Below are 15,816 nucleotides of genomic sequence, written 5' to 3'. Positions count from 1 at the left end.
TGGTTGTACTGCCACCATTCATGAGATCATCCCAACTAGAAGCCAATAGTGAAGGCAGGGGTTCTCAGCCCTAGTACTGTTGATAACTTGGGCTGGATCTTTCTTTGTTGGGGGGAGACTGTCCTGACCCACTCGTAGATGTTCAGCAGCAGCCCTGGCCTCTAGTGACTGCATGCCAATAGTGACCCACCAGTTGTGACAACTTTTAGAAATCTCTCCAGACACTGCCAAATATCCTCTGGGAGGAAGGGTGTCAAATTGTCCCAGGGTTGAGAAACACTGGGTCCAAAGCATGGGTTTAGGAGTCACATATCTGCGTGTAACCTTGCACTAGTTAGCTACCTCCCCAAGCCTTAGCTGGCTTTTTCTGTAAGGTGGAGACGGTTCTCATCTCATAGTAGAGCTTACATAGGTCATATAGACGAAGTGCATGGTCTGTCTCACATGGGGCACTGGGCGAGAGGAGCAAAGACTCCTCTGTCCTCACATTGAAACCCTGAGGCCAGGGTTTCAGACAATACAGACAAGTATTTCTTGTCTACCCACTCTTCTCCATTTGCAATAGACTGAATGTTCATGTCCCGCCAAAATTCCTATGTTGCAAGCCTAACCCCCAGTGTGATGGTATTAGGAGGGTGTGTAGGTCATGAGGGCAGAGCCCCTTGCACCATGTGAGGACACAGAAGATGGCTTCTAGCAACCAGGCTGCAGGGCTCTCATCACACTGAACCTAAGCTTGGACTTCCCCACCTCCGGAACTATGAGAAATAAATGCTCTTGTTGAAGCCTCCCGATCTCCGATATTCCGTGACAGTGGCCCAAATGGCCCGAGACACCACTGCTACCTGGATGATTGAAACTGCTCTGCACCTGGTTCTCAGCTTCTGTCCAGCCTTGGTCCCCTCAGATCCGCACTTCCCATGGCGCACCGGGCCTCGGTGGTCTGGCAGCTGCCCACCTCCACGGCCCCGTCTCTTGCCCCTCCTGGCCTTGAATGTCTAGTCTAGCTACGCTGAAGTGTTAGGCAACCCTTTTATACCAGGCAGTGTCCTGCCCCCATGTACTCAGACTGATCCTTCTGCCTGGAAGAGCCTCCCATGCTCGGCGTCTGGCTGACTCTTGTTTTTAAGGCGCACTTGAATTTCACCTACTCCAAAAAGTTACACCTGGAGCCTCCTTTCCCCTGCTGGGCTCGGTGGTCAGAGCTTTCCCGCTCACGGCTGCCTCCTCCCGCTATATTTTTGTTTCTGTATCTGTCTCTGCGCTGCATGGGGAAGGAATTGTATCTTTTCATCTCTGTATACATAACATCTAGCACAACCCCTGACACGCAGACAACGCTCAGCAAGTATTCATTGAGGGAACGAGTGGCTACAGCACCATGTTACCCTCTAGTTAGGTGTAGAGCCACAGTTTAGAAATGGTTATAAAATAGTCCATAAATCAGGGGCAGTGCGTCCTCAGCCAGGGGCTTGTGGCAGGCAGGGCGTTGACCCATAGCACTTGCACAAATGTGAGGTTGACTAATGATGCAGGTAGCTGACAACAGCATCTGCTGGCGGTTCTGAGAGGCGGAGGCACTTTCTTCACCTTTTCCATCTGTGGCCTTTCAGGTGTCCTCATTCAAGGCCCTTCCTGGCAATGCACTCTTCTTCTCACTCCTTCATTTGCCCCTGGATTGACAAGCTGGAGTTTCTGCGGTTGGCTCAGCCAACCCTCGGGGCACAAATATAAAAGCACTCCTGTGTGCATGACCTGTTGGAGGACTGTTCTTCAGTCCGGGATCCCCTAGAGGAGCCCACCAGGTCAGGTCTGCCTCTTCCCAGTATCTGTTACCGCTGGGGCGGTGTGTACTAGGCCTGGAGAAGGAAGCCCAGGCAGGCACCTAGAAGTTAGAGGTGTTTGGCCAATTTTGCCCTCCTTCCTCCTCGAACAACAATAAGGCTTTGTTTGTCAGGCCTGAGGTTACAGGCTGGGCCTTGGAGTCCTGAAAACCTGCTAAATCCCGTTTCCAATTCAAATCGTTGAGCCTCAGTTTGCCCATCTGTCAGGTGTGTGTGTGTTGGGGGCGGGGCGTGTAGTAGGTAGACCACTCAGGGCCCTCCCGCCCAGTTTTCAGGGGGCTGCTGGGGCGTGTAAGAGGGTGGATCCCGCCTGCCCGCCTGCGGGGACGGGCAAAGGATCCCAGGAAGCGGGGCGACGTAGGCGCCACCGGGAAGCCCTTAGGCAGAGCGGTCCCCTGAGCCGGAAAGGACCCTGTGGCGAGGCGGGAAAGCTCTGTGGCTCCCGAACTCCGTTCGCTGGCCAGACCCCGGGCTCTCGGAGGGCAGGGGTCGGCTGGGTCGCGACGGGCGGGGCCGGGCGGGAACGGGAGGGAGAGAGTCAGGAAATTCCCAGGAAATTCCTTTCCATTCCGGCATTCCCTGCCCCCTTTCCTCGGGTGCTGACTTCTCCGGACCCTAGGAAGGAGACGTGAAATGCGTCCCGGCTTTGCTCGCGTCCCTTCTCCAGCCCCTGGCAGCGTGGGGGGCACAGTCAGGCCGGCGCGCCCGAGTTCGCCGCCTTGCCGCGGGCGGGGAGCGTGTCCAGTCCCCGGCGGCGACTGGGGCTCCGGGGAGCGCTGCCGCTCGGTCCCAGAGCCCGGGGAGGCGTCCCCCGGCTTCGGTCCCGTTCAGCTTAAGCTGGTGTCACATGAGCGGCGGGGGAGTGGGAACCCGGGGAGTGGGCGGGGGCGTGCGCGCCGGGAGGGGGCCGCCCAGTCCACCTATATGCGCCGCGGCCCGGCTGACGGATGCCAGGAATTCCCAATGAAAGGCGATGGGGGGAAGTTTGGGCAACTCGGCCTGGCCAATGGAGAACCTCGGGAGGGCTCTGCCCCTTCCCCCCGCCCCCGCCCGCCTCGGCTCCCGCAGCGCGAGTGTGTCCGCCTCGCTCACTGTGCGTGGAGATTAGGTCCCAGGCAGGCAGTCCGCGAGCTCCAGCCGCCGCCGCCGCCTCCAGCAGCAGCTACCGCGAACAGCGCCGCGGCGGAACCGGGCGCCGGGGAGCGAGCCCGGCCCCGCCAGCCCAGCCCAGCCCGGCCCGACTCCCTCCCCACGCCGGGGCAGGAGCAGCAAGCAGCCGCCGCCGCCGCCGGGAGAGAAGGTGGAGGAAGAAATCCAGCTCGTAGCACGCGCGCACCATCATGGACCATTATGATTCCCAGCAAACCAACGACTACATGCAGCCCGAAGAGGACTGGGATCGGGACCTGCTCCTGGACCCGGCCTGGGAGAAGCAGCAGAGAAAGGTCAGCAGCCTCCCCAGCCCGCCGCAGCCCCCCGGCCGACGAGCTCCGTCCGCCGCGCTCCCAGCTCCCGGCTCGGAACGGGCTCCAGGCTCTCACGAGCGGGGGCGGGGGATGCGCGGCCGCTGCGAGGTGGGGTGTTGGGTTACAGGCGCGGGCGGAAGGGGGAGAGCCCCTTTCCCAGAGCCCGCGAACGCCGAGCCCGAGCGCGGGGAGGTGGGGCCGCCGGCGGGCAGGTCGCCTTGGGGTCCGCGATTCAGGCCACCCGGCTGCAGCCGCACGGTCCCCGCGTGGGCAGGGGGTGGGAGGCGGTGCTTGGGAGGCTGGGGCTGAGCCGCTGGCTGGGTGGCTTCTTGCTCCGGATCGATTTTCCCTTCCCTTCCCCGCCCCCTGGCCGCCTCTCCATATGGCGTGCGGTGGCAGCGCGCTTCCTGGGCCGCCCTGGGCTCCGTACCTGCGGGGGGCGAGCAGCGCGGGACCCTGCACCTTCCAACCTCAGCCCGCAGGCCGCGGGGGGCGGGGGGGAAGCGGGCGCCGCGGGGATTGGCAGCCACCTTCGGGTCTGCCTGGAGGGGGACCTGCTGGAGTGGGGCCGGAGCCGAGAAAACCAGGGGGCAGAAGCCGGTTCCCCAGCAGGCCCTCTGGGGGCGGGGTCAGGACGGCAAACCGTTTTATTGCTAAACTCAGCTGCGGGCGGAGATGGGTTTGCGTCTGCGTCCTGCCCCTCCGGCACCCGCTTATTCCTGGGAGAAGGCGAATTTGGGCAACTTGATCTGAGTTGAAGGGCTCCAGGACAAGAGGTTGTTTACTGGGATATCTGGGGTCAGTCATTGGGGAATCTCTGCTTAGCCACCGTCCCCAGGCGTCCCAGACGAGGTGTACCGGGTGCGCACCCCGCCACGGGGGCTGGCTCGGAGCTGGCGATGGGACCTGGGCACAGTGGCCGGTGGCAGGAAGAGGTCAGAAACCACTCTTGTGGGGAGGGAGGGGAGGGCGCCCCAACCCTGCCTCTGCTTCCTGCCTGAGCTATGAGCTCTTGCCCCAGGCGGCCACGTACCCTGAACACCCTCCTCTCTTCCCCCCTCCCCTCCAGCCCCCCCCCTCCCCGCTGTCCGCTCCCATCCGGTCCCTCCTCATTTCATCTCCCCCCACCCCCCGCTGATCTGGGAATGGGGGGGGACAGGATGGCGCGTCCCTTTGGATAGTGCGGTTAGGGCTGGGCTTGAGGGAGAACGCTCATGTCCAAAAATGGTAACATTCATTCCCTTTTTTAAACTTAAAAGGGGGGGGGAGTTTAGGGAGCCGACTGAAGTTTTTTTTTCAGCCAAAGGCATCCTGTATTAGCTCACTCAGGAATCCTAAACCCTGAATCGGCGCCCTTTTACTCACTTCATCATCAGACAAACAGAGGTAATTTAAAACACACGCACAAAGGGCTTCCTCAAAGCCCTGTGACCTGAGACCCAGGCAGGGGCTTCTGCTGGGCCTGGCCCTGTAGGGCAACGGCAGAAGGTCTCCGGCTTGGAGTTGACTTACTTGCAGTGTGACAGTTGCTTAAACATTCCTCCCCCTCTTCCTGTTGCCCCCCCCAATCCCCGGGGGGGGGGTGCTGTGAGAGTCCCCACTCACTGGGCTTATTTCCTGGGACAATTGGGCAGTTGGTGGAGCTCAAAATGGAGTGGTTAATTTGAAGATTCTTGTGGGATCAAGGTGGGGGGGCCTTTTTAAAATTTCGGGGTGAGGACTTCTTGAGACTAGATTTTAAATTGGATAGGAGGGGGTGGGATTAGGGCGGTGGATGTCTTGGGCTCTTCCATGGACAGTAGTGGAGACATCCCTGTTTGCAGAGCACCTATTATATGCCTAGTTGGGGCACGAGTGACAGGATTGTGGGATGAAGTTCTTGGGAGGGCAGAAACTCTTGTCTCCCCAGTGTTGGTCACTGGACCTGCGTATAGTATTCTGTATTAAATGAATGAATGAATATATTAAATATAGTTGGGGATAAAATTATATTGTCTCTGTTTCTGTTTATATATACACACATATATAGACTTGTAAAACTCTGACGTGGGCGGTGGTGGGTGTGTCCCAGGCCTCTGTAGCCAGGTGGGAACAGGTCATCTGGGAACTGTGGTGATCTAGGGGGTAAACTCAACAGTTACAAGGGCTGGCATTGTATGTGAGCCTGGCACACCTGAGGTTGAGGAAATGAGGGGCAGAGGGGAAAGTAACCAGTCCAGAGTCCCAAATGGTGCATGGCAGGGGGCTGGGGGGAAGGGCAGCAAAGTTGGACTTGGCATCCAGAGCCTGCAAGGACCTCTGGACCAAGGGGAGCCAACATGTGCTTTGGCAGGGTTGATGGAAGGGGTGGGGGCGTGGCACAAGCTCTGGGCCTGACTTTGAAAATCCAAGGTTTTTTTTTCTTTTTGTTTTCTGCCGTTAATTCTGTTATCTTGCATGGGCCTCAGTTTTCTTGTCTGAAAATTTCACCTAGTTCTCGGGGTGCTGGAGATATAAGGAAGTGGTATTATGTGGGAGATGAGACCTAAAGTAACTTGTTGCTTTTTTTTTTTTAAGATTGATTGATTTATTTGAGAGCGAGCGAGTGCACAAGCGGGAGGGGCGGAGGGCAAGGGAGAGAGCATCTCAAGCAGACTCCATGCTGAGCACCGAGCCTGACATGGGGCTCGATCTCATGACACTGAGATCATACCCTGAGCCCAAACTGAGAGTTGGATGCTTCACTGACTGTGCCACCCCACGCGCCCCAACCTGGGTGTTGCTTTTGACAGCCTCCCTGCTGAGCGTGGGAGGTGAGGGATGAGGACAGAGACTAGTGGACAGAGGAGGCTGGCCATTCCAGAAGGAGGCAGGAGAGTGAGTACGTAGCTGGGTGGGTGGGAGGACACAGTGCAGTGGGCTACAAAGGCCTCTGGGGGGGAGGCAGAAGGCCCTGCTTTTAGCTGTGGTGCACTCACAACAATTGGAGAGACTTCGGGCAAGTCATTTCATTTCTCTGAGCTTTTATTAGAGTATTCGGCAAATACTTTCTGAGCACCTACTCCGGCAGGCCCAGTTCCAAGTGCTGCGGCTGGAGCAGTGAATGCTCCAGACAGGTGCTTCCGATCTGTTTCCTCCTCTGTAAATGGGCTGCATTCCTGTCCTGCCCTGTCCTGCTGATCCCTCAGGGCTCTGACAGGCCTCGGATGAAATGACGTGGTGGCAAGTACTTCCCTGGTGACTGGGTAGGCCTAGGCAGGTGCAGGCAGGAGGCATGACTCAAGAACCCGCATCGGTGGGCTGTGGCTTGTCCCGTCTTCACAGAATGCTTCCGTGCAGAGTTCATGGGCCTGGACTCCTTGCCTCCAGACACAAAATGCAGTGGCCTGGGGAGTTGGCTGGCCTTCCCAATCTTCCTGACCTTCGAGGCTGAGCTCTAAAGCCGCCTTTTTTAAGGGAGCAGGTCTGAACGCCCCATCTTTGCAGGATGACGGTACCCCCGGTTTATTTGCTCACGTGCGTTTTGTGCACACCCTCCTGTGTGTGCCGGCTGGACACCAGGCCAGCTGGGGAGAGCATGGATTGAGTAGCACCCTGGCTCTACTTTTGCAGGCTTGTGACCTTGGGCAAGTTACTTTAACCTCTCAGCCTCCAATTCCTTATTTATAAAAAGGAGCTAATATCCCCACCTGCTGGGTTGACGAAGATTTGTAAAATGGCAGCTTTCAGCTGTTAAATTTTATTCTCTCTTCTCTCTTGAATCCTGGAGGCTCGGATTTAGTGGGTATTCCCACAGATGCCAGTCCTGGGTTTTGTTTTGTTTTGTTTTGTTTCACATATAGGAGCTTTGTCAATATTTGTTGAGCTAATGGTGTTGAAATAGGCATTCACCTGGCAGGTGAATGAGGGCCCCGGTCCCGAGTCTGCACCCACACCATGCCAGGGCACAGCAAGATGGGCCCCCTTGTTTATACTCCCTCCTAGACTGCAGGACCATTGCAGGAGCTAGTCAAGGCCACTGGTCAAGGGGGAGGCCTGCTATGGAGTGGTTCACCTGGGGAGGAACAGGACATCGCCTGCCTTGAAGGTTAGGGCTGCAAAAACCAGAGTGATGCCTGGTGGAAGTAAAATGTGCAGGAGGAGAGAACTGATTCTCGTTTCAGTCCTCCTACCCTTCGCTGTTCTGCACTCCTGCCTGCTTCACCTTGTGCCCGTGGCCGTGGGTACAGGGCCCAGCCTCTTCTGTTCTCTGCTGAATCCCTGGTGCCTAGTACAGGGCAAGGTGTTGAGAAACAGCATCACGCATGGCTCCCAACTCCGGGATGGGGGGGTGGGGTGGAAATAGGGATGGAATATTTTACATTCCAGACAAACCAGCTCATCTGGGGCTGTATCCTGGCTCCAGCCTCTGCAGACATGCTCTGGGCACCCTGGGTTCAAATCTTGGCCCCTTCACGGACTGCCTATGTGATCTTCAGTGAGTTACTTACCTGCTCTGTGCCTGATGATGCCAATGGGGAAATGAGGAAATTAATCATTCCTGCCTGATATAGTTGAGTGGAGGTTTAAACCAAGTTAATGTGTGTAGGGAATTTAGCATAGCACCTAACAGGGAGTGCTCAATAAATACATGTTAACTCTTTTGAGGAGCCAGAGTTTCTGTGGCCTTTACCCTATATTCTTGGGAATAAGGTGTAGTATATAAACCCATCTTAGGAGGAGCCAACTCCTAGTTGGCTAGGAGTATGCGGAGTTGTGTTCTTTGACCTTGGACCTTGAAGTCAACTCTGGCTCATTCCGCGTCACTTGACCTTTCTGATTGCTCAGTCCCTTCGCTATAGAATGGTGTAGAATCTCTTGCCTACCCTTTACCTACCTCCTGGGTGTCCAGGATGAAGAGATGAATGTGAAGTGCTCAAAAGCTTTGTCAGTTTGTTACAGTACAGGTAAAATGACCTCAAAGTATGAATTTCCTCTAGAGGATACAGCCTGGAGTGTCTTCAGGCCCCACAGTCAAGTAGCTGAGGGCATTCTTGAGGCCCTGTCCATGCCTCCCGGCAGCCTACCAGCCCTGCTTTGCTGCTTCCTCTCCCAAACCCGTCTCATGTGGGTACTCTGAGGACACGATTGCCAAAGCCTGAAGGAGCTGGACGGGGGTCTGAAGCACGGGGCTGCGGGGCTGCCTTGGGCTACCACCTAGGCTTCCCTAGGATAGATGCAAGAAGGCCTGGAGCTCACTGAGAACCAGATTGTCCAGTTTTGAGGAATGATGAGATCTTTTTTTTTTAAGATTTTATTTATTTATTCGACAGAGCGCATGCACAAGCAGGGGGAGTGGCGAGCAGAGGCAGAGGGAGAAGCAGGCTCCCTGCCGAGCAGGGGGAGCCTGATGTGGGACTTGATCCCAGGACCCCGGGATCATGACCTGAGCCGAAGGCAGACGCTTAACCGACTCAACCACCCAGGTGCCTGAGGAATGATGAGACCTTGAGGGGCTGTTAATCACTAGAGTTGGGCTTGTGGGTGTGATAGGCTTGCAGGCTCCTGCAAGGTCTGTGGTCACCAAAGGAAAAGGAGGAAAGTCATTTCCTGAAGCTGACTTCTTGAGGAGGTGCTGCCAAGGCTGTGCTCACTGGAGTGGGGGTGCGGGTGGGGGGAGGCCTGGACCCCTGGGCCCTTCCTTGCAGGCCGTTCTAAGTGTGAGGAGGTCAAACCACACGGGCATCCCGTAGTTTGTTGTTGGGATTTGAGCTTCCCTTCTCCTTCTCCAGGAAGGCCTGGAGCTGGGCGCCTGGCCAGTGGCCACAAACCCTAAGCCTGGCTTGAGGACACACAAGCTGAGGACAAGCCTGGCTTGTCACACAAGACCTGGTGCCTCCTGTGGTTCTGGAACCAGGGTGGGGCAGCCCGAGCCTGAGACCTGCGATCTGCTGCTGTGTGTCTCTAGGGAAGAGCCGGTGTCTCTGCTCCCTTCTAGTCCCTTCTCACTGTAAGAACATCCATGGTGTCTCCCGGTGGAGTCCATCGGTGAGCACTGGGTGAATCCCTGTTAGGTATCCTACACTTCACCCGCCTGGAGCTGTGCATATCATGGTTTAGGTGGAGAGAGAAGCAGAAAGATAGAACGTCACACCAGGCAGTGCCCCAAGTGGCCCGAGGTGTGGTGCCGGCCGCTGTCAGGCCAGAGCCAGCCCTGCTCCCTGCCTGCGCTGGTGGAGAAGGGAGAGAAGAGCTGGTGGCATTGAGCTGCATCTGGAAGGATAGGCAGCGGTTGAAGACTCTGTGGGAAGCCTCCCCCACCTTCCCTGGCAGTTGGGCTATGTGTGTGTGTGTGTGTGTGTGTGTGTGTGTGTGTAAAGGAGGGCAGGGCAGGAGGGAGCCAGAAGTGTGGAAGGGCAGACCAGAGGGCAACCATGTGTAAGCTGCTGCAGGCCGGGCAGCCCCCCGCTTCCATTGTTCTCGCTCCTTGTCCTTCGCGCAGAGCTGACCTCTCACCTTTCTGAGAGGCCAGGCTGTTTGTACAGCTCACAGGTGGGGCTCTTGAGCCCCACACCTGTGCAGGTGTTGTGGGGACCATCCCAGCCAGTTAACCCCACCTGAGCTGCCCCCATGTGTAACCCACCCAAGCTTTTCCTAGGATGGGGTGTGCAGCCAACGGGCTTGTGGTCTTGGGGCACCTTCCCCACTAGTCATGCTTTTCTCCTCTCTAAGTATGCTTGGTGGGCACGCATCTCTGCAAGGGCCTGGGGAGTGGGGCTCGGTTACTCGCCAAGGACATGGGAGAGGTTCCAGAGCCCACCGGTTAATTTGGACAGGTTAGTCTGCAGCTCCCTAGAGAGGTAATGGCCGAGAAGCCGTGGGCAGAGGAAACCCATTAGCCTGCTTCCTTAGTCCTGGCCACAATGGGTCAGCCCGCTCAGACTCCTGATTCAGACCCAGGGTTGTGTCTCATTGCTGAGGCACCTGTGTCCTGCTAAGCACTAATTGCCCAGACCTGGTCCTGCTGGAGTCAAGGGGCCTTGGGAGTGGTGGGGGCAGGAGACCCAGCAAATTGGGGCTCAGAGACAGCCTAGAAGCCCACTTTCCTCCTTTTTTTTTTCTAAATAGATTTTATTTTTAAGTAATCTCTCTGCCCAACATGGGGCTTGAACTCACAACCCCGAGATCAAGAGTCACATGCTTCCCTGACTGAACCAGCCAAGTGTCCCCACCTTCCTCTTAACACATCAGGATTTCTCACTGGGTCCCAGGCTAGGCATCAAGTCCAAGCTCCCAGAAGCCTTCCTTCTCAGTGGGCAGGGGTAAATTTTTACACAGAGGGGTGGTCAGCTGCTCTCTTCTCTGCCTTGCCTGCCCTCACCCCTGCTCCCATGTCCTGGCTGGGGATTATCTAGCAGGTTCTCAACACATTGGGCACCTGGAGTCTGGGATAGTGATGCATCAGCCCGAAAGCCATGTGGGCAGGTCATGACCCCAGCTTGCCTCCTCTGTGTGCCCCATTCAGCCCTACCAGACAAATAAGCAAAAATGATGGCAGTCCCCAAAAGCCTGGGCACAGTCATCTTCCCAGACCAGAGCTGGGAGCAGAACTGTACTTAAAAAAAAAAAAAAAAAAAAAAAGCTTTTTCGCATCATATTCATAGGGGCTCCCCCACTTCTGAGCACAGGCTAGGTATCCGGCACTGTGTTGGGGACTCTGTGCCGCATTAGCACATCTGATCCCGTGAGATGGGCACTTTATCCCCATTTTACAGACGAGAGAGCTGGCTCAGAGCAGCTGCAGAACTTCCAAGATCACACAGGCCGTAAGAGGTGGGCCTGGATCCCCGGCTGGGCAGTGTGGCTTCCTCCGTCTTCTCACCACTTCGCCACTTATTCAAGAAATGCTTGTGTTATCTGGGAACATTTGACCAGGGGCAAACATAGATGAAACAAAACCCAGGGATGAAAACATTCTGGAATTAGACATTGGAGATGGTGGCACAACCTTGTGAATATGCCGAAAACCATATACTAAATATACTAAAACTTGCTCAAAACATGTATACACTAAATATATGTAAACATAGTCTAAATATATACATATACTATATATGTATAAATGTTCTAAAACCCACTCAAGTGGGTGACTTGTGTGGTAGAATTCTATCTTAATTTAAAAAACCTGAGAACATGCTAAGTAATAGAAGAAAATGACAATTGCCTGTCCTCCCACCTCTGGAGCTAAGCAGCCTCCCAGGAGTTGCTGGGGCTCTCTGCCTCCTTGCCCCTCTTCCCCATTTGTGTCTCTGTTGCTCACTGTTTACTCTAAGGTCAGGGATCCATGTTCATGGTGAGTGAGTGGGAGAGCTGCAGAAGAGGAAAATAATCAAGAGGGGCATCTTTCATAAAAAGCTTGGTGTGACCCCGTGCTTGGAAACTGCTTAAGAATAGATCACACACAAGCACAGACAAGTAGAAGGCTGGGGTGGGGAAGGAGGGGGTGGCTGTCCTCATTTCCCCAAGGCCGAGTCCCACCGCACCTGCACCTCTAAACCCTGTTGGTCTGGGAGCGCTTCTCACCTTCTGCCATCCCCCGGGTTAATGGGGAGGGGTGGGAGTGTCCAAGGGGGGCAGCTTTCCCCAGGCCCGAGTCCTGGGAAGGGGAGGGGGCCCGGGGTCCTCCCTCAGGAGGCAGCTGCACTGCTCTTAGGGTTGCCTAGCAATAGTGGGAAGAGGTGACTTAGCCCACTACAGAGGCGGGAGGAGAATCAAAAGCAGCCGGGGATGGAAATCGGGAGTAGATGCAGAGGATGCCGTTACCCTGGAAACTGCCTTGGTCCTTGGCTGTGGGGGGCTACTTTGGGGCTGGGGTCTGTTCTTCATTGAGAGGTTGTGGGGTCCTCTCCAGACCTGGGGGGTGGGGGACACAGAGAAAACCCCTCTTGCACATGGCTTGCATGTTAGACATGTTCTTTCGGTGGCCCCATTTAGCATCCGTGGCAGCCTTGGAAGGGATGTGGGATGATCACTCCTGACAGATGAAAATCCCAAGCCGGGAGATAGAAAGTAACATGCTCGACAGCTGCAGAGTGAGAAGGGCCTGGGAAAGAAGGTGCTGGTTGCCTTGGTCCTTAGGGGAACCTTTTGGTTTAAAGCATTTCCCAAGCCCAAGATCTGGGAGGTGATGTAAACACTGCCTACCTCCTGGGGAGGGAAGAGAAGATGAGGAAGGGAAGGCTGGGAAGGAGCGTGTTCTGCTTTATACCACCAGCCAGTATTTATTAGGAATGTCTTGGTTCCCCAAATAAGTAAAATGACTGATTGTTCACACTATTTGAGGGTTGTATGGCTTGCATTACCTCAATCTGTCAACCCTTTGAAGAAGGTACTGTTCATTTCCTTGTTGCAGACAGGGAAACTGAGGCTCAGAGAGGTTAAGTATCTTGCCAAGATCAACCCGCTAGTAAGCCAGGTTATGAATGAGCCCAGGCAGATCGACCTCGGAACTCAACTCTTAACCAGAAGTGCCGACAAACCTTTTGCTATTCTGTAGTTTATGTTTTGAGAGACAAGGCTTATATAAATGAAATCATAAGGAACAACTAAAGATGGTTTATAATCAAGAACTCATTATAGGGTTCACGGTCTTTTTTAAAGATTTATTTATCTGAGAGACGGAGAGAGAGAGAGAACCGGAGTGGGAGGGGCAGAAAGAGAGGGAGAGAGACTCTCAAGCAGATTCCCTGCTGAGTGTGGAGCCAGACATGGGGCTTGATCTCATGACCCTGACATCATGACCTGAGTGAAACCAAGAGTTAGATGCTTAACCGACTGACCCACCCAGGTGCCCCAGGATTCGTGCTTTTTTTTTTTTTTTTAAGTAAACTCTATCCCCACTGTGAGGCTCGAACTCATGACCCTGAGATCAAGAGTTGCATGCTCTGACTGAACCAGCCAGGTGCCCCACGATTCATGGTTTTTAGCATTTATGCTTTCACACGTGGTTTTCTCTTCATTAATCATGATGAGCAAACTTGTGAGGTCTTATCCCCTTTTTGTAGACAGGGCAAGTAAGGCTCTGAAAGGTTAAGTGACTTTACCAGTGTCTCTCTTTCAGCTTGAATGGGGTGGAGTGGTTTTAAGTCCAAGTCTTTGACTGAAGGGTCTGAGAGGCTAAGCCAAGGGAGCAGGGCCTATCCAAAGTTACTTTTCTTGGTTGAAAAGGTAGGAGAACATTCTAATTGTATTTCTCCACACTTTTGAGTAGAAGGAGTAACTGACAGGAATAGACTCAAGTCCCCTGAACCTGAAGGTCCCTGTGTCCCTGGTGGCCTCTGTAGGGCTGACCCCAGCTTTTGGGAACTGGCCTCCCTGCTTTAAGACTCAACTATGTCCCTCCTCTTGCTCTGGTTCCCTCAGCCTCACCTGCTCATCTTTCCCTTTGTTGGGTCCCCAGGGGAACAGGCTTTGAACCAGGTAGCATGAGGCTCACTGTTTATTTTGATTTTAAATGAAACCCAAAGCTGGAGGTTCTTGTTTAAGCATTTAGACTATTAAGAAAGTTGGTGAGGGAGAGTTGGGGGGCTTAGGCTGGAGTCTGTTCAGGCTTTTCAGCGCTGTGGGCCAAGCCAGGGGACAGCCCCGGGGGGAGGACGGTGCCCTTCCTGACCCCCCAGTTTTGAACCTTTCGGCTCAGGGTGTAAATCAGAGGCCCCAAGTGGTTCAGCGGGCGGCGGAAAAGCGGTCAGTGGGGGAAGGGAGCCGGTGACAAGCTGCCTGCTCTCTGCCTTGTTTTTCCTGTTGCGTGCTGGTTGGTACCGGGGCCCGGTCAGAGCGCAGACACAGGCCTGTGATTTGAGGCCAGGCCAGGGCTCACCGGGGAGCACTTTTATGGACCCGAAGATTTATTTTTTAAAAGCCATCTGTAAAGCTGATTATAAACGGATGGGAACAGAATGGAGGGGTGCTCTAAGCTCTATTTTCAAATCCTCTGTAGGTGAAACGCCAGGAGGGGTGGGTACATCGAGGCGGGTGGCCTCCTTCACACAGGTCTCCGAATGGAACTTGGCTTTCTGTCTTGGAGGACAGGCCGCCCGCCCTGCGTGTGGGTGGGTGAGGGCCTGTTACAGTCAGACTGTCTTGTCTCCTTATGTCCGATGTGGGACTGTCCACCGTCACAGCCTGGGGTTTGGGGATGCAGAGAAGTCGGCCTTTCAATTCTTCTCAGTCCCACCGCCAGGAAATGGGATCCCCACGGCCTCCCAGCGTGGGGTCTGCGGGGCTGGGGGGGAGGCAGCCGCTTGGCAGAGATGCTGTGCTCCCGACCTCCGTGTCTGTCCTGGGCGTGCAGGCCGTGCACATGTGTGAGTGCAGGCACACGTGTGTGTCTCTCTGGATTTCACAAGCCCCTGTGTTGATTTTGGCCACCGTCTTGACTTCGGCAGAGGAGTGGCTACCTTTCAAACACCGCCGACATCCTCCAGATAATCCATAATGGCACTTTCCAGGGGAGTTCCCGATATTTCGGAAAGGTCTTTCTTTCCAGGAACCCAGAGTGCTTTTCCAGACTTGGCTCTGGGAGCTGGGAGATGGAGGAGGCAGCTTGTGAATCCTGTTTTCCCGGAGCAGGGGAAGCGGGGCCAGACCCCTGGTTTCCTGCCCTTTATCCTGGATCCTGGCTGGGACTGTTCAGAGGTATCTTTGCATGCATGAAACCCTGAGGCCTCTTTTTAATTTAGATGTTTCCCCAGACTTGAGTCTCTGTGAAATCCGCTGTTTTTGTTTACATTAAACAGTAGTTAATTTGGAGGTTCATTGTATGTAACTAACTTAAAAAAAATATTAAGGAATGCTGCACAGGGGTCTCAGTTCAGGGGGCCTGGCCGGAACCCCTGTAATGGGGCTGCTTGCACAAACAGTAAGGACACAGTGGGGCGCAGGGCTGCCAGGCTCAGGGACCTGCCCCTAATTCCCTTTCCACGGGAGCTGCTGGTTCAGAAGGCCCAGGCCCAGGGAATGTGTCTGGGGATGTGGACCTGAGCATCCGCCCCCCGGTGTGTACCAGCCCGATAGGGTGGTGTGGGCCAGGCGCGGTCAGGGGTTTCCCAGCTATTAATTCATTTAGTCTTTTTTTTTTTTGAAGATTTTATTTATTTATTTGAGAGAGAGGGAGCACAAGCAGGGGGAGGGGCAAAGGGAGAGGGAGAAGCAGGTTCCCTGCTGAGCAGGGAGCCCGATGCGGGGCTTGAGCCCAGGACCCTGGGACCGTGACCTGAGCCGAAGGCAGACGCTTAACCGACTGAGCCACCCAGGTGCCCCTCATTTAGTCTTCAGAGCATCTTATGAGATGACTTAGCTGGAGATAAGGAAATTTAGAAAGGCCTGCAAAGGCTCAGGCGGTTCCAGCTGGTATTTCTAGGTTTTCTGCTCTGGAGGCCAGTGCACCAAGACCATGTGTGTTATAGGTGGAGGTGAGGGGCTGGCATGCCTGTCCCCCGCGCTGTCGCCGTCCTCCCTGGAAGTAACCGCTATCTGGTGTTTGGTGC

General features: G+C 55.0%; 1 protein-coding gene across 4 annotated transcripts in view; it reads left to right on the top strand.

The window, feature by feature from the left end:
- Nucleotides 1–2,910: 2,910 nt before the first annotated feature.
- Nucleotides 2,911–15,816, top strand: part of ACTN1 (actinin alpha 1) — a 92,822-nt gene continuing 79,916 nt past the window's right edge. For all 4 annotated transcript variants that reach the window (XM_064571237.1, XM_045901075.3, XM_045901074.3 and 1 more), the window contains exon 1: nt 2,911–3,289. In XM_064571237.1, coding sequence (XP_064427307.1) covers nt 3,185–3,289 — 105 coding nt within the window. In that variant the 5' untranslated portion in view covers nt 2,911–3,184. The remainder of the gene's footprint in view (nt 3,290–15,816) is intronic.

This window comes from Mirounga angustirostris, unplaced genomic scaffold (genome assembly GCF_029215605.1).
Source record: "Mirounga angustirostris isolate CCGP_5_RB_7025 unplaced genomic scaffold, mMirAng1.0.hap1 SCAF_9, whole genome shotgun sequence".
Classification (NCBI taxonomy): domain Eukaryota; kingdom Metazoa; phylum Chordata; class Mammalia; order Carnivora; family Phocidae; genus Mirounga; species Mirounga angustirostris.
This window is presented reverse-complemented; position numbering and strand designations above follow the sequence as displayed.